The following is a 26314-nucleotide window of genomic DNA, read 5'->3' as shown; positions in this document are numbered from 1 at the left end:
AAAAGGCTAGTATCTGTGAATGCAGTCAATCTGCCTCTCTAGATAGATTTCTTTCATTTAGCACACACACAGTTAGAATATAAGTGGAAGAGGAGGTGAGAAATTCTACTGACCTCCCAACAACACTTCAAAAGCAGTTTTTCATTAGCAGCATTTATAAAATAGCACTCTACCAGAGCATCTCAGCCACTTCTGGTACACATTCAGAGCCTGAATTCACAGCTTACTCTTCTGCCAATCTGGAGCTACAGCCTGCAGCCAGATAGGCCCTGATTAAACCTGAACCTAAAGCCAGTTGGCTTCCAGTCCAACCACCTTTAGCAGCTGAACCTCCACTGTTTATTCACTGGAGAAGTCTCACCCAAGCAAGGAGCTGTGAGATTTAGGCTACTGATAAAGTTAGGCATATATTTTAGTATCCTGCTGAACTGGAAGCTCAGGTCTGCTTTGTTAACCCACTGTTGTGGTCTAACCCCAGCTGGCAATTAAGTACCACAGAGCTGCTCACTCCCTCCCTCCCCCACAGTGGGATGGGGGAGAGAATTGGGAAAAAAAAGTAAAAGTCATGTTTTACAAAACAAGTGATGCACAATACAATTGCTCACCACACCACCCACTGACCAATGCCCAGCCAATCCCCGAGCTGCAGTGTCCACCAACCAGCCAGCTCCCCCCAGTTTATATACTGGGCATGACATCACATGGTATGGAATACCCCTTTGGCTCATTTCATAGAATCACAGAATCATTTAGGTTGGAAAAGACCTTCAAGATCATCAAGTCCAACCATCATCCATGCCCACTAAACCATTTGGGTCAGTTGTCCTTGCTGTGTCCCCTCCCAGCTTCTTGTGTACTCCCAGCCTCTGCTGGCAGGGCAGTAGGAGAAGCTGAAAAGTCCTTGACTTAGTATAAACACTGCTTAGCAACAACTAAAACATCAGTGTGTTATCAACATTGTTCTCATCCTAAATCCAAACCACAGCACTATACCAGCTACTAGGAAGAAAATTAACTTTATTCCAGCTGAAACCAGGATACCCACCCCTCTTCCTTCCAAATAATTGATTAAAGGGTAATACTGACACAGAAATATTAGTATTAAAAGTTTCTTTTCCCTGTTGTAAGGATCACAGCTCCCAAGGGCAAGGAATAAGCGGAGCTCGTCGGGCAAGGTTGTAAACAGGAGTGGAAAGTTGAAAATACTGTCAGTGGCTTAAGCAAAGAAAATGTCTCTGCATCACTCCTTTTATATTCATGGCGAGGTCAAATGTTCTTTGTCAAAATCTAAACACACAAATAAAGCATACTAATTTATCACTTGTGCTTCTTATGCTCCCCAGAGTTATTTTTAAGGAATTGCTGTTGACATTGTTGCAAAACAGTGACCTAGCTCGAAGTATATCAGAATCTCTCTGTAACAAAGTACCAGATGTCTTTTTCACATAAAGTTCTTTACACAGTCAAGACAAGTGTAGTAACCAACTAGAATAGAAAGCTCTTCTCTCAATTTCACTGAGTGCAAGAGGTGACATTAAAAACCCACAGCTACTTTCAGAGCAACATTTTGAGCACTTTAGCCTAGAAATATTGCAAATGCTTCTCTGTGGCAAATTTTAGCCTTAAACGTTATTATAATATTAACTAGAAAATGTGAAAACAATAAAAGGTTTTGCATATTAGCAGCAGTTACTAGTTGTTTTGAATGTCATGTGCAGGAAAAGCTATGCTGAGGTATTTCCCCTATTTCTTCTTTACTTACTGAAGTCAAAAGTTTCTCATAAAAGGCAAAACCCAAACTGTTTTCAATGACCTTGTGGGCACACACATTTCCTGAGGAATTTGTGACCACTGAGGCTATGTGCAAGTGGCCAGAAATCTCCAGGAAATCTGTCATAAGTAATCTTTTAAATTTAATCTCAGAGCTTTAAAAAAAATTACCATTGCTTCCAGTAGCATAATATTGGACACAGACAGGTATTTTTTTTTCTACTGTGTATCACCAAAGAATTTTGTACAAGAGTCCCAGACTGCAAAGATCACTCAATAGCACATAAAGACAAACAAGTAATACTACAGGGACATTAACCCGTTCTGTGCCCCAAGGTCTAGGATATTGGGTTCACACAGCTCTTCCAGACTCATAGCAGACAGCTAAGCCCAATATTCTAGCCTTCTCTCCCGAGTTCTGCTAAAGTCTTTTTTGTAACACCCCTGTTGTTCCTTTTCTGATGCGTCTCCAGACAAATATACAATGCCACCTGCTAAGATCAGCATGCAGGACTCTTCTTCATTAAGGCAGTTATCCAGACCCTGTAAACATCCATTACCATGAAGACCTAGAAGCATGAGTCATTATAACGCATAGCATGCTTCAGAGGTAAACAAGGGGCTGGGCAGGGGAAGGAATTGGAAATGTGAGCCAAAGTGAATAATGACTTGGAAGAAGACAGAAGAGTTCAGGAATTACACTGAGGTGACTTCTACAGCTGAGGTAACAGCTGAATTTCTAATGATAGCAAAAGAACTGTGCTTAAAAATCTGTATAAACACAGTGTGGACATTATCTCCAACACAATTTATGCCACAGGTGAGTTATCGGGAACTAAACTTTATTTAGTAGCTGAAGGCTGTGTCGTCCAACCATGGAGGCCGGCCCTCTAACATATCAGTGCTGTGATTTTGTTTGAACTGCATTTCACATAGTTCTGCTGTCAGCAAACATGAGATCTTAAGGATTCCTCCCCTTCTGACAGGGAGAGAGAAGGATCTCCCTCCCCCTCCTCTAAAGACAGGAGCTGGAAAGAAGTTGGAAAAGAAGTTGGAAGAAGAAAAGGAAAGCAAAGGAACACTACTGCTTACAAGAGCTATTCCACTCTCCAAAATTCTCCCACTATTCTGTGCATGCAGAATAGTAGAGATAGCCCACCGACCTGTTGCTTCTTCTCAGCTGAAGGCAGCAGCGGCAGGTGGAAGATCACCTCCCACTATTCAGCTGTGGGAACGTTCAGAAAGCAATGTAAAATATCTGTGACTGCTCAGAGGTAGAGGGAATGATAAAGAACCAAATATGGGAGCATGAAAAAGGGCAAAGAAACTAATATGATGGAACTATCAAGGCAGAAGATTAAAGGAAAGGAAAAATCCACTGAGAAAGGAAGATAACATGAAAAAATGCTGAGGAGCTAATAAGGGTGTATGGCCTGGGTGAAAACAGATGCTGAGGAAGAGGGAATGAGCTCCCCTGAAGGACTCCTCAAATGACTACAGGAATTAATCAGTTTCCGTGATACCCACATACAAATGCTCCAGAGCAAGACAGCTGAAGTCCAAATGTCAGCCAAAATATGATCTGTCAGTCTCAACATTTTCCTGTAAAAATGGACTTTCATGCATTGAATCACAGTCAGTTTGGTTAGATGAAAAGAGTGCCATAAAATAAGGCAAGCAAAACCTTTGCATACCCTCTAATATTTTGAGCAAGGTTCCTATCTGAGCCCTCACTTTGGATGTCATTCTGTATGAAGGAGGTCTGTAAACTGTGTGGCATTATTTACCATTCCTCTTCACCATTTTCTGATAGTTGCCTTCTCAGCCTTACGTTTCTAAGGTAACTGACCCATGACACAAAGTCCAATTAACTCACTCACTGCTTTTTCAGTAATCATGACATCACACCTTTAAAAATGTATCTTTCCATGCTGTGGATGTTTTGTAGCCAAAACCCTCTGAAAAGATCTGTTTGTAACAGATTAAAAAGGACTCACTCACAGTCACCTATGGAAGCAGTGCTTTGTCATACACACTGCTAAAGGTTTCCAGTTTTCCACCTTCACCTGAGTTTTCCTCTCACATCTTCATCTCCTCATATTGATTTGAGTTGCTGAAAAAAAAACTAACCCAGGTGCACCAGTCCTTATTCTAGTATTTTGCCCAACAAATCTGACAGTAAGATTTTTGTTAACAATCCTAAATTTTGTGTTCTTGTAATTTGCAGTGAAAAGGACTAATGACAAAAATTACTAATGGTAGATTACTAAAATTACAAGCACAGGCAATAGAGTGACATACCAGTGTCCTCCAAGTGACAGTTTACTCTCATGATGGAGTTTAATGAGGACTATGAAGAATCATTCCTCAAAGGCAAAGATAAAAAAGAGTAGGGTTTTTTGTTGTTGTTGTTATTTTTAAATACAGAAGTCCATGATCCAGGGCAACTTTTTAAAATCATAAGCGATACAACTGTCTTAGGCAGCTCTGATTGTCTAAATGATACTTGTAGTATTTCATCTCAAGCACTGTTCTCTAGGGAAAGATGTCATGGTGAAAGATGACAAAGATATAAATGGATTCTTGGTTTGCCATTCCCATAGGATAGCTGTAAGAAAGGCATCCCTTTTCTGTTTAAAATTGAGAATGGTTAAATCACACTGTTTCTTACATTCTCTAAACCCCCCCAAATTTTGAGCTGTGTGCTCTCTCACATTTTTCATCCTGGTGACTTAATTTCTACAGTTTCTGGGTCATTTCTTTCATATTACCCAGCACTCTATCTCACCCTACATACTGTATCAAAGATTGGGATCAGGGAAAAGAAAAGAAAAAAAAAAAAGCCCTATGCAAACACCAATCCCACTTTCTCTACCAGATCCTTTCAAAACGCTATCTATTTTAAGAAGAGACCATAAACGTACCTAAATTTCTCTACCAGATCCTTTCAAAATGCTATCTATTTTAAGAAGGGACCATAAACATACCTAAAGTTAATCTCCTTTTCAAATTACTACTAGTTATAAAACAAATAAAGGTGTGTGACAGGAAGGCAGTACCTGCTTTTCAGTTTCTTTCCATCACATTCAACAGGGGCAGGGACTGTTATATGCCACCTGGCAAAGCGCAGCCATGACTGATGTCCTTAATGTTGACGTTAGACAGTAATAACAGATGGTAGTTTGGGTACTTTGAGTTTTGCAGTTTTCTCTTCATATAAATGTAAAGTATAATTCTGCCATATTAACAGATTAGAACTGTGCTTGATTTACCTGTGTATGAATAGGACTACACTTTCTGCTAGAAATTACAGCAAATTTTCTCTCGCCTGAACACATTTGTGTACCTGTGCCTACCTCCTCAATCCATTATGACTGAACTCCGGAAAAACTAGCACCTGTACAGTCTCAACAGGGAATTGTGATGGAAATCCTGCAATATCAGAGGAAGAAAAAGAAAAGCGCACTTTTATATGAAGGAACGCTGCTTTTTAATTACTAGTCAACCTAAAACGTGCGTTGTGCCTTTCACCCGAAACGCTTCATACAAGAACACGCGGGACCGCGCTTTCTAGGCACGGCCGAACCACCCCGTGAACCCCGAGGGCAGCGCCCTGCGCAAGCAGCTGCGCGACCCCCCCTGGGCCGGCGGGAATCGCCTCAGGCAGGCCGGGGCGGCGCGGAGAGCCCGGGCGGCCGCTCCCCATAGGAAGCGGGAAGGAGCGCGGCCTCTCCCAAGGCAAAGCCGGGCAGCAGCCTCCGCCTGCCAGGCGGGCGGGGAAAGCAATTTCGGCGTTTCGAGGCGTTTCACGTATCGCCGGTCCTCCTCGCCTCACGCAGCGCGGCCGCGCGAAGGGCCGTTGGCGGGCCCGCCGCGCTGCCGGGGGCTCGACGGCGAGCTTCACCTCAGCCACCGCGGCCCGGACGCGCCGCCGAGGGGGTGGGGAGCGGCGCCTTCGGGCGGGGCCGGGCCGGGCCGGGCCGGGCGGGGGCCCACAGCAGCCCGCCGGGCGAGGCAACGCGGCGCGGCCGTTGCGGGCGGTCGCCGCGCCTCCCCTACCCCGCGGGCAGGGCGGGTGGTGGCGCCCCGCCGGCGGCTTGTACCTGTCCCGGCGGAGGAGGAGGAGGAGCCGCCGCAGCCAGGGAGCCAGAGGGACAAAGTTAACTCTGGAAAGTTTACACGGGACCGTGCGTGGGAAGAGAAAGGCGGAGAGGAAAGGCGAAGGTCGCTTCCGACCCGCAGCCGGGGACTCCCCGAGGAGGAGGCAGCAGCCGTGCCGCGGGGCCGCAGGGACGCGGAGAAGCGGCAGCCGCAAACTCTCGGCTGCCTTCACCGCTGGGCGCCCCCTCACAGGCACTGGGAGGCCCGCTGAGGTGACCGGCTCCCGGAAAGGGGACACGGCCGTCTTCCTCGTCCGCCTCCCTGGGCGTCCTCGCCGCCGGGGAGAAGCGGGCTGCCAGGATCAGGGACCCTGCGCTCGGAGGAGCTCCCGCGGGGGGCGTGGGGCTGCTGGCGGCCCCCCGGGCGCCGCGCTCCGTGCGCTTGAGGAGGCGGAGGCTCGTTCGCCACCCGCGCTGGGGGTCGCATCCCCCCTTCGCCGGCAGCCCCTGCTCTTTCCTCGCGGCGACCAGCGGCTCCCATGGCTCTGAGCAAAGGGCTGCGGCTGCTCTGGAAGCAGGAGCCGGCGCCGAGCGCCCTGCTGGAGGCGCGCACCCGCCAGGACTGCCTGTTGCTGGAGGCCGGCACAGTGGCGGCGCTCAGTAAGTGCCCCGCGGCGGGCCGGGCCGGGCCGGGCCGCTTCCCGCGCGGTACCTGTGGGGGTGGCTGTGGCCTGGGGAGGTGGCGTGCCTGTGGGTACGCGCCTGGTGCCTCTGTGGTGCCTGCGGGGCTCGTGTGGTGCCTGCGAAGGGGGGCCGGGGTGCGGTGGCAGCGGCCGATGCCCAGGAGGTTTGGGGCACTTTCCCCTGTGGCGTGGAGAGAGGAAGGGGAGAGAGCAGACCTGGGCCCAGTGGGACACTGACCGTCGGGAACGCGCTCACCTCACTGTAAAACCCGGCCTCCGTCCGGCATGGCCCTCCAGGCCTGCCCGCTTGCTGCCGTTTTGGGGTGACCCCAGTGCCCTGCCGCGCATGGAGGGTTGGCCAGCATCTTTTCCCTGTGTGACCCCAGGCCCGATCCATGTCTGACCGGCTCTTTCTCTTCTCTGGATGCCTTTAGCCTCCTCACCAGCGGTCGCGGTGGAAGAAGCAGGAGAGGCCACCCACCTGCCTGGTGATTGTGGGATCTCAGCACAGGGCACCTTTGCTGTGCAAGACTTGTACTCTATAGTCTTGTATGGGCCTTACTGACTGCAAAGGAGGGTCCAGCTAAAGGGATGGGGCCTACTACCTCTTGAAGAAGTTTCTGTTCAGCTACATCGGGTGCTAACCACCAGTGTAGACATCCAGTTCACAGCAGAGATTGTTTTGGATGACTGACTTGAGATTCATGCCCCATAAAGAAAACCTGGCTTCTTGCTGTGGTGCCATGCCTGCCCTTGTGGTTTGCACTGTATGTAGTTGAGCATCTGGCTCTTGCTGGAGGAGCTCAAGTCTCCCCTGGGGCAGTGGAAGTCGAAAAACGTGCTCAAGGTTGTCTCATCTTGTGTTTTCATACTTGCCACCCATGAGTTAATGCAATGCTAATGTTGAGGCAGCCACAGAAAAATGAGGTGACTGAGAATGTAAGGAGCAGAAAGTAATGCAGGGGAACTCGTTGTGCTTGTGCTGTGTTCTTAAATTGTTTTGCGTGTAATATGTGTTCCTGCAATCATGCCACTGTTCGCAGTGTTGTAGGAGTCCGTATTCAAGCAGCTCAAAGGAAAAGGGGAAGACTTAAGCTGTGAACTCATTGTAGTAAGAACTGTATATTTGTTGTGGTTTGTACAATGTCAGTCACAATGTCAGCTCAGGATCAGGGCCCACTGAGCTGAATCTTCCCTGATATATGGTGGCAAGACATCCAGACTTAAAATGCTAAATTTTCAGGTATTGGGGATTTTGTGACTGAAGAAAGCCAAAAAGGTCTTCAGGTGGCAGCTGATTTTCACAAGAATAGTTCTGATAGTGAAAAAATTTTCACCTGTCACGATAAAGGTCTGTTATTGCCACACTGTGGATTTTTTTTATTTTATTGGAATTTTATATTGTGTGATACTGTGGGGGTTCAGTTTCTTGTTAAAATCATAGGTAATAGTGGACATTAATGTGTTACGTTTTTCTAGGGTTTTTTGTATCAGTTTTCAATGAACTGACAAAGTGAAAAGTCTGGTAGTACTGAGCAGCATTTTACTCACTTTCTCTGATTCAAAAACCTGTTGCATTAAAGCTCTTCACTGATATTAGTGGGTTTTGGTTTGTATTCCGTTATTTTGATACAAATCTAAAGCAGCTCCACTGCCTAAAGCCAATGTGCATGAATAAAATTGGGAGACCAGTATTCATATAGTGACCCCAAGCCATTTGTATGACCAGTAGTTGGAAAGATTATTTGCAGTCTCACTAATTAAGGGAATCATCAATTTACAATAGATTTTTCTCCCTCGGTGATGCTATCCTCCATTTGAATTGTTATAGCTAAAAATGATTACAGAATTTATATAGTCTTTTAAAACATGTTAGAAGAATTTTGAAGTAGTGATCTGTATGCTGACTAGTAAAACCTGTTTGCCATGCCTTGTGAAAGTCCAGTGTTACCTCTTGAGATAACTGTAATCATGCATGTGTTGGCATCCAGCCCGTTCCATGTTAATAGCTTTGTCATTTTATTTCATTTGTTTTCTCTTTTCCTGCCTGGGTTGGTTCCTGTATCGTAGGAAAAGCTAGTTTATCTAGTTGAGCTAGTTTAGTTCGTTTCTTTTGTTTATGCAGCAAAGGACCAGAAAAGGAGGGAAAACGAGCAGTAGGTATTGTGATGGTAAATTCACAAGAATTGTGAAGAGGAAGCTCCACAGCCAGGGTGGTAACAGAAACAACATTAATTTTGTTTTGTTTGACTGGCCTTTAGGTTGTTACTAACCACAGAACACTTTAGTGGAAGGTTAATGCTTTGTATTATGTGTGGTTTCAGATATACTAGCCCTGGAATTGTGTTAATTTTGGCTTCTCTGTCTAATTTTCCTTTTCTAAAATGAAGTTTTTAAAAAATTGCATGCCTGTGATGACGAGGAGTTATTCAACTGTGCCTTATGCAAAATTCCACACTAAATGAAAGCAGATATGTATACCTGGAGCATTTAAGTTGTAGAACAGTTTGTGCAGTTTTGCTATAGCAGCCTCATATCAATAGACCCGTAGTGAGGAATAATCATGGATGGAAGGCCTGAGAGCAAATTTTAGTCATTGTTCATTATTCTTTTTCCATAATTACCAACTGTCTCTTTACCCTTGAACAGGCATGACATAAAGTTCAATTGCTTCTATAATACTTTTCTGCTAGAAGAAACTTAAATGTTGACAAGTAGCAGAAGGAAGTGCGAATCATCCTAGAAGAAGTGGCATTACAAAAAAAGAAGTCTAAAAAACCACACACTTCTATAAATACATTGTCTATACAGGCCATAAACCTCTGGCAAACTTGTAATTCCAAATATGTAAACCAAAAATTTGATAGAGTATTATGAATGGATGACGTTATACTTTCTTCCTCTCTCAGTACGTTATAAAGAACGTGATGACAATTTTAGTTGTAAATTGGTTATATTTCAGAATTTCCTTATTTACTTATTTAATACTTCTAACTTGAAAATTATTTACACATTTGATATCGGTAGTAAGAAAGTATTGTGGAGATCTCTAATTGTCTGAGATGTTAGCAATTTATAAAATGAGCATAGTCGGGCTGTAATGGAAACCTAACCTAAGAACCTTTTGGAAAAACTGAGGAATCGAAAATCACAGCAGGCAACCTAGCTACATAGCCCCAAACGCCTTACCTTAATCTGTATAGGAACAATTTTCTGTTATATCATAAATTAAATAGTATTTTTGAAGATGGGAGTTTTTCTTCCTCTTCTCATGATGTCACTGTAGGGTGGAGGGTAAAACTCACTGTTTTGAATTCAAACAGCACATTTGGCAAAAGGCTTTTTTTTGCCACTGGCAACCCTGAAGCTTCAGTACTCTCCAGAAGGATGGGTGACAGCTTGAAACAATTCTTCCAGGAATTCTCTGAACTAGAACATCAATAATTAGATTATATGGAAGAAACTTAGAGTTGTCAAGGATGAAGAAAAATTGTCATTGATTTAGACGTTTCTGTTTATACAAGAGGGGGTGTAGATACAAATGCTGTTCATACTTTTAACACATTACAGTTTTGATGCTTTATAGATGAAGTGAACTGCAGAATGCAGCTCTGAACTGCTGTCAAGGCAGTCACTGAACTAAACTAAGGCTATAGTGCTGAAAATATAGTTATTTAACTTTATTATAGCAGGTAATCTCAGTGAAATTATGTTAACAAGAGTGCTCTGCTATTGAAATTCAGCATAAAAATATAGTTTTTGCAAGGGCAGAGCCAAAGGGTGCACATAATTTTTTTTTTTTTTGTAAACACTTTGATTCTGCAATTGCTTTTATTAAAGGATGTTACACCACCTGTTACAGAGGATCCTAAATTACCATGGTGTTTTGAAAATACTGAAATTCAAAGCTGATACAGTGCATGTTTTTGCAAATATGGCAGAAGTTTTTCCTCCAGACTTTCACCCACAGATCTGGGAAGTAAGCCTTTACTAGAGACAAACCTATATAGAGTTAAGTAAGGTGTGTGTGCACTCCTCAGAGCAGCTCTGTGCCTCCTCTGTGGCTTCAGTTGTAGGGGTGTGTGTGGTTCTCTGATGCGGCTGAGTGAAATCAGAATATAGCCTTGCAGAGAGAGGGATGCAAAACCAGAAAGTGGCAATTATTTACCTACGTATCTTTTTTTGTACAGAATGCAGTTTCTGTGCTATATGTACATTCACTTTTTAGAATTAGCTTTAGTTTTGTATTTAGGTGGATAAATATGCCGCTGAGTAGGGTATGGAAATCAAACACCAATACTTCTGTAAACATATTGTGAATGTATTTCTGAGCACATACACTATCCAAAACAATGAGCCCTACAGCATGACTTTTTTGACTCTTATGCCAGGATGTTTATATAGCTAATCTCCCTATTGCCTCTGTATTCCTAAACCTTATTGTTTAAATTAATAAAGAAATCAAATAATCCAATTACAAATTTTTATGAAGTTTTCTGTAATTTAATGGTGTTTGAACTTTTTCTATTTGTGAATTCCTACAAAACTTGTAGTGGAATCTACATAGCAGAAGCCTTGCTTTTCTTGGTTACGCTGGCAATGGGCACTTGCAAACTATGGTTTCTCAGGCTGAAATTCACTGTTATAGGTTATAGGAACAAGTGTGCATTACAGATCCTTTGCTGCTGTTGAAATGGAAATTGAGTACACAGAAGAGGGAAGGTGTAGTGGTATAAATGTACAATGTAGATTACAAGACTTTTTACGTATACTAGGGAACTGTTAGTGGTTGTGAGGTATAAATTCTGCTTGGTGGTTTATGTCTGTAGTGACTACAAGTTTCTATGTTAATACGTGTAATATATGACGGGAACCGCATAAAGATAATGGTCAAGCTCCAGAGAAATGACTTAGGGACTTCTCTTTTATCTTTATGTTCTTAACTGCCTGCAGACCACAGTGCTGGCCAGTAGAAACCTGGTGGGTTCATGAGTCCATTCTTCTTTGGTTGCAAATGAAAATATTAATATATATACATGGAGCTACGAAAGCATAATCCCTCCCTAGAAACAGAATGTTTTCAATCTAATACAGGAAGCCATCTTTCCAAAATGCCCCTATCTTGATTTGTTTGTTGTGTTTTCAACCAGAAATACCACTTTCTAGAAAATTGGTAAATATATTGCTTAATGTTTTGAATTTCCACACTCTCTTAGCTCTGTAACTCTGACCACAGACCTCTTGCCAACACTGTATTTCTTGACCTATATGGTATTTCAGAATACAGTATGACTTGCATACTGTCTGTATAGCTCGGATTGAATGTGAACAGGAAGATTTTAGTGATGCAAGATAATGAAAATAAATGAAAATGCAACAAAGTACTTTAGACCTGTCTGAGGATGACAGAAATCAGAATTTGGAGGCAAGTTAATTATCTAAACTCATATAGTACCAGACATTAGGCATATTTCTAGGCAAGATGCTGATGGCAGTGTATATGTATACATATTTTTCTCACCTGTTTTTTGGGTTTTTTTGTATGAAATGTCATTTTGATATAGATTTGCTCTTTCTGGGGAAAATTCACACCTCTTTCCCCAAAATGCTAAATGACAGAAATAAATTAAACAAGCTACTGAGACCCCATCACATCAAACCTATGTTTCTATAAGGACTTAGAAATACTTCAGAATATACATGTATAGTGGTACCTACAGCTAAGCAGGTATCTAAATATTTCAGAATCAGGCTTAAGGAAGAGGGAAGAGCCAGAACCTGTAACCTGGTCCCAGACTCTTTTTTTTCAAGAGCTCTTGAATGTTCAAATTTGAACTGTGGTACCTTTCTGCCCTCTCCCTCCAGTCACTGACCTTTCTGGACACCATATGTTTGAGGGATATGTTGGTTCCTGCTGAAGTCTGGGGGATCAGCCCTAAGGAAGGGTTGAATAAAGGAAACTGCGTATGTCTGGCCAGTTCCTACGAGCTGTTAAATTGAATTTGCAGCTTTTACAAGCAGGAAATCACACTTGATTAGGCCGTGTGGTATACGTACTTACAGGTCTTTTCATGGTGTTTTCCTTTGCTTCTGAAACATTTTACACATGGAAAAAGATCACTTTTAGTTGAGTCTATTGTAGCTTAGTTTCTTTGAATCATTGTGTGCCTCTTGTTTTGCAAGGGTTAAAATTTTGAGCTAACTTGCCAACCTTATATGTAATTTACATCAGGAGCTTTTACATAATTGATATTAAGAAAAGTGCTTGGGGAATGCAGAGAGTGTGCAGGTCTGTAAAGCTGTTATGAACACAACACAATTGTGGTAATTATTAGAGGGGTGGATACGCAATTATATGCTTAGTGGAAGGAAGGATTACTAAAAATATTAATGGAAAGCTTTAGTGGAGTTTGGCAATTACTATGTGTACTCTTTAGTACCTGTAGCTATTATTAAGTAGTAAACAAATGCACTATGTATTTGCAAACTTCACTTGTTCCCTAAGTAGAAAACTTTTTTGTGAGTTTCATCAACTTCTGTAGCAGTATTGTGCATTAACTATATATGTATGTTTGTATGTATGTCGAGCTGTCTGGCTTGAAAGAGGAAGGATTTTACATGTAAGCAGAGTATAGTTAAACATCCAGTCCTTGTCCTAGCTTTTCAAGCAGACCACTCTCGCTGCCTCTGCATTTCAGAGTTTTTATGAAAGCCGTTGCAGAATAAAACCCCTGACTTTGGAACATTTAACAAGGAAATGTGGAAATCATTTTCATGTTACTGATTCGAAAAGTGCCATGTCTTTGGACACATCTAGCTGTCAACTGTTGTTGCTAAAACAGTGTTTTCCATATTGTTAAAACTTGTCAGATATGGTTTATGTTTCTCCTGTTCGTCAACAATCATTCAGAGTTTTGTAGTAATTTTTCCCTTTAACTCTCTTCTTCATCCAGCAAAGGCAGTAGCACATCAGTTAGTCTTGTTCTCTGTCTAGTCACTTTTTTTCTGATTCTGGCTCTTGTGTCCTAGCACTGTTTGCGAATACTGTGGGAGATGTTTCAGATCAGGTTTTGACAGTTATTTGAGATTTCAATATGAGATTTGTAAGATTTATAAAGATTTCTTTTTAATAATAAGATATGAACTTGTCTCAAGCCCTCTGCAATAATGTCCTTGTAAAGTCATACGTTAGTCATCCCTTCTATGGATTGCTTTTTATAATGGTTGTTGGAGATTCCTCCTCCTTATCCCTCACCCCCTCTAAAAAAATTGGCTGGGGTGTGTTAGAAACCACCTAGGACCTCCCAGTGCTGGAGGGGTGACGCCTGTATCCTCACTTGCACACTGGCAAGGCATGGAGTGAGACCGCGCCGTGGTGGCTGGAGGCTGTGAGGGATGAAGGAGTCATCCCCACAGTCACGAGGGCCCTTATGGAGGGGGTGCAGTGCGTGGGAGCTGCTGCCTGACCTCTGCTGCCTGAGGCCCCTGCCCTGGCCCTCGCAAAATGGCAGTGGTCACAGTGCATCTCAGGAGTTTCTGCAACACCGAGGAGTATAATGAGACAACCGTCTTCAAATTCCATCAGTATCTGTAACACGCAGTTTTGGTCTGTATGCACTAAAATATTCTGGCCTCTCCATTTGCATGACCCACAGACATAGCTGTGTCTTTGGCATGTTCCTTCACTCTTGGACTATCCACAGGTGAGGTCTTAGAGCGTGCTCTATCTTTCGAGAGTTCATGGAAACGTCAAGGAAAGAGCACTTTGTCACTTTTTTGATTTCCGAGTCTAAATTGCTTCAGGGAGCAAAACGAACCCTGTGATAAATAATAGAATCTGCCATGTGATAGAAGTTATTGGCAAGTTGTTAGCCAGCCAAAAAGAGTGGCAATGCAGCCCAGAGTCCTCCTGGAGCTTTGTGTTCAGAGCCTGCTTCTTCCTTCCAGGCAGCTCTGTTGGTACTGATGCCCTGACTGATGCTACTGTGCAGGCAAATGTTCTGTCAAATGGCCTGCCCAGAGTGACGGGGTATTTCTGTACCATTACTGGCAAAACACAGCTATTTGTCTGTGTGTTTGGAAAAGTCCCGTGCCAGGAGCTGATGTGTGTGTGATGCCTCTGGCTTGACCTGGGAAACTTCAGTGGCTTCTGTATGTGCCAGTGTCAGGTGTTTCTTGCTGTTAGTGGTGTGAGTTCTGTGTTGTTTATTTCCACACTGAAATAAATTCCTTTCTTTTGGATCATACTCTTACCAGACATTTTAACAGCCAGCTTCCCAACCCATAATTGTTTTGAAGAGTACCACCATGCTTTCAAGGTGTCTTTTAAATGCTTTCAGGGAGTGCCTAGCCTGCAAGTTTTTGAGCTCCTGCATCAGCCTGACATCTAAATCTCTTGCTGTTTCTGTCATTCTCTATTTCTTCCTAAAGGTGGAATATTTGGAGCAAGAATTCTGTTTATGGGTTTTCCTTTTTATTTTGAAGGGAACAAGGATAAGCTTTTAAGGCAGAGAACAGAATTAAGAAAAAAGTCAGTATGTTGTTGCTGTTCTTTTCTACTTAGTAAAGATGCCATGGAAAGTGAAACATCACTTTTTTAACCTCTCTTTTTTTAAATACATAAGGAAGGCTTCACAGGGAGTCTTTTTTAAAAAAAGCATAACATTTTTATAGTTTATCTAAACTGTTTTTGCTGAAGTTTTTTCGAAGTGCCAGAGAACTGAGCTTCCAGAGTCTCAGCTCTGAAGAGGTGCTGTTACTGCATATTTATATTGTTACTGTCCAGAGGTTTAGTTACCCAATAAAAATCCATCTATCCTCTTTCTGTTGCATATGTCCTGTTTCACTGGTGTGTGTGGCATCAACATTTTACTAGTTTCTCCTGGTTCACTCAGTGTTTCTAAGAAAGCAGAGTGAATAAGTTGTGAAAGTCTGATAGCAAAAATTAAATCAAGAAAAAATTAACAAGCCTTCCTTATTTGTCATGGGTGCAAAAATTGAGACAAATGTATTTTGATTTCCTTTGGGGGTTGCCTCTGCTAAGGAATTTTGTGAGTGGAATTATCCTTCCTTTCACTTCGAAATGTCAGTGATATGTGGGGTATTTATTTGTTTACCGTGCTTCTAACTGAGCTACTTGCCTCTTGAGGTTTATAAAGAGAAGTCTGTTTCATTCTTTTCTGTTCTATCATACATTGCAGGCAGCTCTCTTTGTCCTTTATATGCCTGGAGGTTTCAGATTTTTTTAACTGCTGAAGTTTATTAGAAGCATAAGATTGTAAAGTATTAGCTAACCTCTAAAAGTACCATGTTGCTGTTTATCTGTGGTTCGAGAAGTAAATGGACATTTGAGGGTGAAAGCCTGTTTTCCCCATTCATTAGGCCAACCTTACTCCTCATTGGGAAATTTATGCAAAACACAGACTTACTCATTCAGGAAGTACTTTGGTTTCACTTTAAAGTAGCCAGTGACAAGTTTGGGCCATGTTCTGGCTTAATATCTAAATGTTCAGTTTATGCCCATTGAAGTCAGTTCTTGCAGAAATATACAAAACTAACATCAGCATCTGACCCTTTATTTTTAATCAGCTAATTCTTACTTCACTAAAATATAAGTTTAATTCCTCTTGAAATCAACATCTGATGTTGTATCTACATCAAATTATGTTATCTTGCATAAAAAAATTACAGTTCTGTCTGAAATGAGACTGTGAGAATCTGGAAGCAGAAACCATCTCTTTTTTGCACATTGAGAAAAGATTTAATATATTTTAGCTTATGGCCAGACAAATTATTATTTTTGTTCTTACTTTAGAAAGGTGTGAAGTTTACATGTGCCTGTATATTGCTTTACTTATTCTGAAACTGATGTGGCATCTGTACTGTAGAATAAGAACATTACTAACAATCACGTTGTTTGGAAAGGTAGTGAGTGCCCTTCTTTCTTCTAGGGTGGTGTGTGGGGAGGCTATGCATTTCTGTCCCATTACTTTTTTATCGCTGTGTTCTTACAGCATTTTAACCATACCTTTGTACTGTAGTTTTGTTTACTGAGAAAAATCAACTGGGAAGCATTGGTGTAGGCAATAGCAATCTGAAAATTTTATAAAGACTGGAAAACTAAGCTTTGCTGCCTTTTGTTTTGTTTCTCAGCTCCAGAAGAAAAGGATGCAATTAAAGGGCAATATGAAAAACTCATGGATGCTTATGGCTGCTTAGGAGAGCTTCAGCTTAAATGGGGTAAGTGACCATCTGTATCACTGAGATTATAAAATGCTCAGACAATGCTAAAAGACAGCATGTGACTAAAGTTGTCCAATTCCTTAACTTGTGAAAGCTAATTGCACCTTGTTATGTACAGTCTGGAAAAGATCTGTTTCTTTTTCTGTGCTGTGCCAAAAGCATATCACTAAAGAATAGTCCAAGAATTTCAGATTTTTTATCGCTTTTGTTTTCTCTAACATTCTTAGCTGCCTGAAGATAATTGCCATTTTTTCCCGTTATGTTTGTCCAAGGCAAGTTATGATTTCTTGCTTTGTTTTGAAGGATCACGTTTAAACACTGATTAATCATGGTCATCTGAGACTGCAGTACTACATATTGCCAGTCCTTGCTATAATACACAATTGCCTTTAATTGGGTAATTCACATGGATAAGGATTTGCATAAAGAGGCCTTTAACTTCAACTAGTATAGTAAGGAATATTTATCATCATTGCTGTAAATTTCTGTACAGTTTGGGAATCTTGATTTAGCAAAGGACTTGCTATTACACTGCCTGCAGGAATGTTAATGGAAATAGCATGTTTTAGGAAGAGAACTGCAGTCGTTGATATGAAGGTAATAGTACCTTACACAGCAGACTTCAAATTCACTGATGAAAAAGATGCATGAAAACAAAAAGCACTATATGCCTTGTTCCCATGGTCTTCTTACAGTAAGCCTTAATTTTGACCTGGAGGAATGACAGGACTGTTTTCCATATAACTTGATGCTTGGTCAAGGAATCTGCCAAAGGCAGTGGTGGTGTGAGCACTGGTGTATTTAGACCAGTAGGTATAAGCATATCTTTTTATAGCTTGCTTACCGCTTTATGGCTTGAGTAATATGACTTGAGATTGATCTGAAGAGGCAACTGCAATCTGAAAGATTTCTGTGTCATAATTTAAAACTGTCGGCACATCTAGTCTTTTAAAATTAATGTGGGCTTTTTGTTTGTTTTGTTTCCTGTGGAGTTAATTAGGCACTTCTACAGAGATTAATATCAGATTGTTAGTGTAATTAAAAAGGGAAGGCTTGTGATTAGTTTTTCTTCGTACTTGGACCTGTTTTTCTTCATAGGTGTCTAATGAATCCTGCTGTAATGGTAAAGGAATGTAGCTATTGAATTCAAGCTCTTGAAGCTACAGATGAGGGTAATTTCTTGTATGTGGTGGGAACTAAATATATCCAGTTTTAGTCTTCATATTAAAAGGTGAATGATTTCAAATGGGGTGTGAAATATTCTCAGCCTTATTTTTTCTCTTTTATCCTTTTATTTCTGTGTTTCCCATGTTCTTATTTCTTTTTGAACACCACCTACTTAACTTTGGTGCCCTTGAAGTGTGAGGTTTTTCCTCTCTGAGCTTTGTTACTGCACCTCTGTCTCGTTCTACCATTAAATTACAAGTCCTGGTACAGGACTTCCTTTGGAAGGGATTGTTAAAAATTTTATTGGTAATTGGATAAAAAAGTTAACTACTGGAGGCAAACTTCTGACTGTGATTGAGTGAAAAGTCAGGGGGGTCATGCTGTAATGGTAAGCAAAGGTAAACAAACATATTCTGCTGCTGAACATCTTTAAAAAAGCAAAGATGATTGCATGTCTGCTATCTCACCGTTCAAGATGTAGCCCAGATTTTTTTCACAATCTCAAGTATCTCTTCCATCCTGCATAGAAGCAAGTTCCATCACTTTAGCTGTTGCTTATGTTAAAGATTAACAATAGAAAGGAATGCAATGTAATTTTTTTCTTTTTTTTTATATAATGTATTTTAGCAGCTGCAAACAAGAGTATAATTGGCCAACTCTTCACTGAGCACCAATGATCACATGGGCTTTTTTCAGGAGTATCAGTATTTTTTTGTTACTACTGGAAACCTGCAGACCATAAGTACTAAATTAACTGAAAATATTTGTGAAAGTACATTCCATTGGGATATTTAAAGAGTATATTCGTAGAGCAGAAGAGGAGACCTTTTTTCAAGACATGAAAGATGTCTCTGAGCACTTTAATTAATCTGTAAATATCGCTACTTAGCGATCCAAATAAATCACATTGTATGCCTGCCAAAGTAGATCGTGCTTTTCACAAGAAAGTAGATGAAGTATGTGAAACTGACTCACAAAGTTAATGTTTCCCACCAGTAATAACATTCACTTTTATGTACTTATGTCTGTTAACATGACTCACTAAATTCTGCTGCTTTCTTTTGTGAGATGGATGGCAGCAGAATGAATTGTACAGTGTTTCTGAGCTGTATCTCAGCTAAGATTTTTCTGCCAAAGATGTAGCAGTGGCAAATACATCTTAAGCAAAGTGTTAAAAGAGCTGGCTTTGCAGTGTTTGGTTTAGACATTGTGATGTCAGGAAGAGGTGCATATATAAGGTAGTATTTCTGCACTATCACCACGTAGGTTGTTTAGTTTAACACAGCTGCTGTATTTGGGGAGGCATTCTGAATTCATTTGACTGTGTATATACTCTTGCTCTTGCACATATACAATGTGTAATTGAAAGGAAGAGGTTTCAAAAGCAAAAAGGACAACTAAGTACCTGTTTTCTATTCCTTTTGAACATTTCATAATAATGTAATTTTATTTAGAATAGGGAGAAAGAGTAACTTTGATACGAAAACTGTAGTTTGGAAAATCTTGGTTCTTTTCATAATTCTGCTATAGATTTCCTCAGAGATTTTCAGCTAGGTGGTTAGAATCTGCTCCTCTGCTGTGTTCTGTTGCTGATTTTGAAGGCAGACAAGAGGCAAAAAAACCTTGCAAATTGTTTTTCAGTGGGCTATACAGTGAAGTGGAGGTATGCGTGGAGTGGCTTTGGAACAGGCTGAGGGAACATAAGGCAATGGCATGGCTGGGTTGGAATGGAGAAAGAGCAAAAGCTGGAGCAAACTCATTTTTAAAAGGAAAAGGCAGTCTTGAGTGAAATATTTACAATTAAGAAGGACAAAATAAGAATGGCATATTGCCTCCTTTTCGCTGCAGCTCATAATAGGCAACACTGAAGTCATCCCATAAACTGCAGGGGAAACAATTGCCTTGAGTCATGTAGACAGGTTAAATACAGAAACTGCAGCTTATTATTGTCGAGTGTGACGTACCAGAACTGTGTTTCCCGTTCAACTTGGATTAAGGCAGTTGGTTTCACAAGAGCTTTTGAAAAAATGGATGGAAGTTATTTTTGTCTTGTTTCTATGCCAAGTACTCTCCATCCTCTGCCTCCATTGTGCAACCTGATAAAAGGGCATTCAGCACATACTGCTGTGAGCAAAACATTTCTTACATTTCTTCAGAAGTGTTCTTTACAGACAGTTGTGATTTATAGCTGTAATGGGGCAAAAAAAATGATCTTGGTCACAATGCATGAACATTTATACCCATCTATGTGAGACCAAAATTTTGTCCATAAGCTTTGAAAGATTTTTTTTTTTCCCCTCCCTCTTTAGTACTGTAGGTGGGTCTTGCTTTTTCATGTTACAGATGTGTTGCTGTAGAAAGCATGACCAGTAAGGAACACTTCACTTCTTGCTCTAAAATTATTTCAAAGGTTTTTAAAAAACATTCCAGTTTGCATCCCAAGGAAATGAGGGACACTTCTAAAGTTGTGATCTTCAACTGCAGTTCTTATGTTCCTAAATCACTTTCATCTATGTGTAAAGTTTAGAAAGGCTAATATGAAGCAGAATTGTACTTTAAACTAATTGTAAAAGTTAAAGAAAAAAAAAAAGATTTTTGTTTTCCAAGGTGGGGGGCCTGGTAAATAGTCTGCAGCTGATGTGGTTGTTGGTACAGTGAAGCGTAAGATCCAGACCTGGAGCCTTAATCACTTCACAGGAAAAAGTTTTCCATTTTTTGGCTTGCTTTTTATTGGCCTTAGTGCTGGCCCCATTCATCATGCACTTTGCAGCTGTCAGCTGAATATAACATGCTTTCTGCTACTCTACTGCACATGAAATCAAAGGAAAATTACCTTCCATTAATTACTTTTTTTGGTAAGAATTGTTGGCCTCCTGTTTCAAGAAATAAGACTGGAGTTTTGCCTGTCCCCTACTCCAGATATGCAGGGAACTCCTGAGAGCAGGGAGCCTCCGTAGGTAGTACTGGCAGGGCAGCTGACTTTAGGGAATCTTGAGGATGCACTGCCAGCATTTTAAAACTCAGCTTCCTGACTTGTTTGAGCTTACACTTAAGGAGCGACTGGTCATTTCATGGCTTTAGTATTTTTTTTCCATGTTGCTCTTGATGTTCTGGACAGAAGAAACATAAATACCTTGAGTACTGTTTAGCTCCTTTCAAAGGTTGTAACCCCATAATGTGCTTCCTGATGATGCTGCCAGGTGGATTTGACTGGACTATCTGATGTATTTTTGTTGTGATTGGTGTTAGTCTGGTACGTCAAGTGCTACATGCATAAAAATGTTTTCACTGGAAATGTAAAAGGAACAGTATTTTTAATATAGTTACAGAATTGGAAATGGTAGTGAGCTGCAGTTTTGTAAAGGTAAGGCTACAGGGATTAATGGATTAGTCTTGATTGTTTTAAGGGAAAATGCCTTCTAGCTTTAAGGAATGTCTGGGTGTTTCAATTTGATCTATTTCATTAAAGTTGTGATATTTTCACAGTTTTCTCAGCAAAACCAATTTAATTTTAAAAAATCCTCTCTTGTGCCATGGCCTCACAATTCCACCTACCATAGAAAATTCCATGTTGTGTTGATAGCAGGATTTTTTTTCTGTTTGATTTGTTTGATTTAGCTTTTTGTTGTGTTTTTTTTTTTTTTTCTTTTTTGGAGGGGGTGGGTGGGTGTAGTAAACCAGGAATGCAACTTCTTGCGTTCTTTTGTGAGATTTGCTTGATAATAAAAATGAATTGTTTAGGAACTAAAAGAATTTTTCAGTAAAAAATTCTTGTCAGCTAAAAATGTTATTTTCCTTGCAATGAATGAACAATTACCAAATAACTTAGTATCTGCAGTTTTTACAAATGGAGAAAGTTGATTTTAATTTTGCTTTTAATAAAAATTACTTGTTCCAGTAGCAGCATCCATCCTAACTGAAGAGATTTAAGCAATTTCTACCCTTAAATTTAAGTTCATTTAGGTAGGGTTGTGGTTGATACAGCTGTTTTCATGTTAAGTATCTATTTTCAACAGGAACGATTATGACTTATTGACATTTACATACCAGAAAAGAAACCACATTGACTTTTTAAAGTTTAAATTTAGAAGTAAGTGGACTGATTTTTTGCTTTAATATATCCATAATAATAATCAGACTTTCAGTGACTGGCAGATAAGTAGAAGCATTTTTCCTGTGGCTGGCAATGTTAGGTTTCTGCCATATGAGGTACTATTTGGATATGTAATGCTTTTGTTTTGTTCTTTGGAATAGCATTTTCAATCTGACAAAATGTCTAAGTGAAAGCATGAGTGTAGGTAGTGCAGTTATCATTCCATCACAAACTTGTCCAATGTAGTTATCAATATATTTAAAAACATTGGCAGTCTGGGTTGAGGGGAAACAGTGTGAGAAAAGAGGTTTGGGATTGAAAGAAGAGATTCCCAGACATAAGCTGATGTTGCTGGCAAAGAAGGGGAGATGGGGAAAGCTTTGTTTTACTGTGTTTAGCTGAATAGCTTAGTGGTGGGTAATTTCTTAGACCTTAATGGAGGCATGATTAAAAGATGAATAGCAGAGTAGTGTATTGGTAGCTTTAATTTTGCTGTGTGATGTTCCAAAAGGGTAAAAGGCTGACAGGAGCCTTACCTCTGTTCAGGACCCCGTGGCTACATATGTGCTGTGAATAAAAATGGGGCAGGGCACAGGCCTGAGAGCTGTCATTAGGATATTGTGATTAGCTTGCTCCCTGTGCCAAGAGCGGTATGTGCATCGGGCAAGGATCTTCCTTCTGCAGACAGTGTAGTGATAGCCCAGGGCTGATTCCCAGGGACAGTCTCCCTGGGATGAAGGTGATATCAGGGGACAGGGCTTGGGACTTTTTTCCAAGGCACAGAGTCAGAGAGATTTGTGTTAAGCTGGGGCTGTGGTGTTCTGGGATTTCTGCATTCTGGCTGTTCTGTAGCTTATCCTGTGTGATTTAAGCAAATCAGAGAGGTAAGAGTTGATCTGAAGACCACCTCAGCTCACAGAGCAGTCTAGGAGAACAAAGCAACAAAGCAGGCTAGCTTTATTGTAGCTTAAATCTATTTGTCTCTTTTCTTAGTTTTTCTCCAATTTTGTGGGCTGTAAGTGTGAACTCCTTTGCCAGCCTGCCTTTGTTCAAAGGCGTCATGAAAAGTGCATGAAGGCTGCTCCGTAATTTGGAGTACTGTAAAGAGACTTATTCTCTGTGTATAGAATCATAGAATGGTTTGGGTCAGAAGGGACCTTTAAAGATCATCTAGTTCCAACCCCCCTGCCATGGACAGGGACATCTTTCACTAGATCAGGTTGCTCAAAGCCCCATCCAACCTGGCCTTGAACACTTCCAGAGATGGGGCATCCGCAGCTTCTCTGGGCAACCTCTTCCAGTGTCTGACCACTCTCATTTAAAAAAATTTCTTGTATCCAATCTAAACCTACCTTCTTTCAGTTTAAAACCATTGCCCCTTGTCCCGTCACTACAGGGCCTGGTAAAAAGTCTCCCACCATGTTTCTTACAAGCCCACTTTACATACTGAAAGGTTGCAGTAATTTCTCCTATCTCTTCTCCAGGCTAAACAACGCCAACTCTCTCCTGTGGGGTTACTGCACAGCAGCAGGAAAGGGTTTTACAGCTTCAGAAAGCCATCAGTCTCCTGATACTTCAGGGACAATGCAGTAGCTTCTTAGCCGTGATTACTGGTTTTGAGCTCATTAGCTAGTGATTTGGGGGAGTAGAGATGCTGGACCTCTGCATGTGTAGATGTGTCTCCCATTTTGGGAGTGAGTAGAGGAGGTAGTAAAAAGAGTCTAGAGTCTCTGCTGAGGGATAGCAAGTTTCTAGGTAAGGCAAAACTGTCTAGTTTTGATTGGCTTTTCTGTCATGCTTTATTCCTACTTGTTGCCTTCTTAAACTATAGAATTGCTTTGTTTAGATCCAGTTATTTTCCACCGGTTACAAGGTCCTCAAAGGACAGAACCACAGATAACAAGCCCACTATTATTAAATTTTTGTTCTTTTCGGCTATTTTAATGTTGACTTTCTCATTTGATCTCTTCTGAACCCTCTAGGAAATTTTAAGGTCATTGAAGCCAATGAAAGCACTTGTATTCTTTGTCTTGGCATCCCAGCCAGACAGCTCTCCGAATCTGTCACTACTGGTTTTCTGTCCCTGAAGCTGACTGATAGTAAGGCATATTAAATAGTGTTTCTATACATTGCTTCCAAATTCTCATGCGTGAAGTTTACTTTGAGCTGATCAGTTTTGCATGGTTTCACCAAAGTTGCAGAAGCTGTTAGTTATCCTGAGAGACAGCTAACACCTTCTGGAGGGTGAAAGACAGTATTTAGTCAGGTATGAACTGCCATGGTGATAACTGATGTATCTCCTACTCTTAATCCTTTATAATTATGCACACTCATGTGCAAAGGAGGAATAACATACCAGGTTTTATGTATTTCTAATCCTCCACTACGGTGTCATCTATAAAAGTACAGAAGATGTACTTTAAAACACTCCAGAAGGAGAACACAGCATACCCTTGTTACAGAAAGAAATGTGGTGAACAGAGCTTTTTAGTAAATACCACCTACACTGGCCTTTATGCAAAACTGGAGTCAGCAGAACAGAATGAATAAGATCTAATCCCCCACCTTGTCCTGCCATTCCAGTCCCATGTGCCTACGCAAATATTCTGGCCCTGCTGAAAACTACCCCTAACTCAAGTTTCTGTAGCCAGCCTGTGATCTGGAAGCAAGGACACCACTGCTGGTGTTTCAGAAAAAAACTAGTTGTTGCGTGAGAGTTGGTCTGCATTTTTGCACAGTGGGCCACCGTGGAGGGTTGAAGAGCAATTCTACAAAGTGTTCCCTTTTGCTGTCTGAAGCCATGCTGTCTCAGATTGTCACTGTACCCTTAGCTAATTAGATGGTCTTGGCAGGTCAGCTGTTGTTTCTGCTATGCTAGAGCAATAAATGTTGGCTCATTTCCACCTTTTCTTACTAACTGGAGTGAATAGGATGACATTGTCTCCATTAGAGGCCAATTTAAGTGAATCAAACAGTTTCTTCCTAGCAAAAGCAGTGTTTTCAGAACAATTGTTCTACTGTTTCTTGATTAGTTTATCATTTCAGAGAGAATGAGCAGAGGCTGAAATCCTGCTGTGTACGCAAGATCTGATTACAGTGGTGTTCTCAAGCTTCAAAATTTATCTTTTAGTTTTGGGGCCCTGAAGTTCAGCTGCTTCATGATTGCACACTTTGCTTCACAGCCATGAGAGCTGGAATTCTTTTAGTGATAATCGAGGTTGTCATCTAATCATGTACACTCTTTTGTGACATGAAAAGCAAAATCTCAAGAATTGGTAATACCGAAAGTTTCTGAATGGCTGACCACACCCAGCTTCAGCTGAAGCCAGTAAGAAATCTCAATGCTTCATATCTTTAAAGTTCAGAAGTCAGCTGAAAAATCCATGGTGAGGAATACACTTTATCTCATAAAAGACTAGTCTTTTACCTTTCCCTTCAATCAAATCCAATGAAAGCTGTATGTTATTTAGAGTGGTGAAATTTGATTTTTCAGTAGTGTCCCAATACCAAGCTCATTGCGCTTGATAAAGTAAGTGGGAAAACCACACTCAAATGCAGCAAAGGATGAGAATTTACAAGTATTGTGGAATATTATGCAATTGCACTCACCTGCAGTCAAAAGGAATTCAGAAATGTAAATGAACATAGTCAGTGTGCTTGTCGTTTGTATTTGTTTTCTTCTGAAGCAAAGATACTGGCCTCTGCTGGAGCCCTGTCAGCATTGCATATGACAGGACTGCTGTGAAATGGCATAGCCTGTGTCCACCTGTAACCCTTTTGTAACTATTTATCACCTTCTAGGTAACACTCGGCTGCACTTTCTGGTCCTGGTGACAGGCTGTACGTCAGTGGGAAAAATCTTGGACGCTGAAGTTTACAAAATTACTGCAACAGATTTCTGTCCTCTCCAGGAAGAAACCAAGGAAGAGGAGCGCATTACTGCCTTGAAGAAAATACTGAACTCTGGGATGTTCTATTTCTCCTGGCCTAATGCAGGCTCAAACTTTGACCTGACTGTGCGAGCTCAGAAGCAGGGTGATAACCACTATGAATCTGGTAACTCATTCTTCTGGTTAGTACTGCTCGTTATACCAAAGTCTTCTGTCATCCCCACCTGTATCTTATTGGTCAAAGATTCTCAGAGGGAAATGAACATATGCATTTCAGGTGCATCTCCTTTCATTTCATTTCATTGTCCTGTAGTTTTACAGGGTGTGTGGCCTTAGTGAATTCATGGTAAACCTGGGTCAAACAAATAA

At 41.1% G+C, this 26314-nt stretch overlaps 1 protein-coding gene across 3 annotated transcripts in view; it reads left to right on the top strand.

Moving 5' to 3' along the window:
• The first annotated feature begins 5773 nt into the window (after window positions 1-5773).
• Window positions 5774-26314, top strand: part of SYNJ2 (synaptojanin 2) — a 70692-nt gene continuing 50151 nt past the window's right edge. The window contains exons 1-3 of one of the 3 annotated variants that reach the window (XM_075035906.1): window positions 5774-6530; window positions 16706-16792; window positions 25857-26127. In XM_075035906.1, coding sequence (XP_074892007.1) covers window positions 6410-6530; window positions 16706-16792; window positions 25857-26127 — 479 coding nt within the window. In that variant the 5' untranslated portion in view covers window positions 5774-6409. Of the gene's footprint in view, window positions 6531-16705; window positions 16793-25856; window positions 26128-26314 lie in introns of those variants that run through there. The other 2 variants (XM_075035907.1, XM_075035908.1) reach the window with 2 other exon arrangements.

This window comes from Buteo buteo, chromosome 9 (assembly GCF_964188355.1).
Source record: "Buteo buteo chromosome 9, bButBut1.hap1.1, whole genome shotgun sequence".
NCBI lineage: Eukaryota > Metazoa > Chordata > Aves > Accipitriformes > Accipitridae > Buteo > Buteo buteo.
Note: the sequence above shows the minus strand (reverse complement) of the source record. Positions and strands in the feature narration are given on the sequence as shown.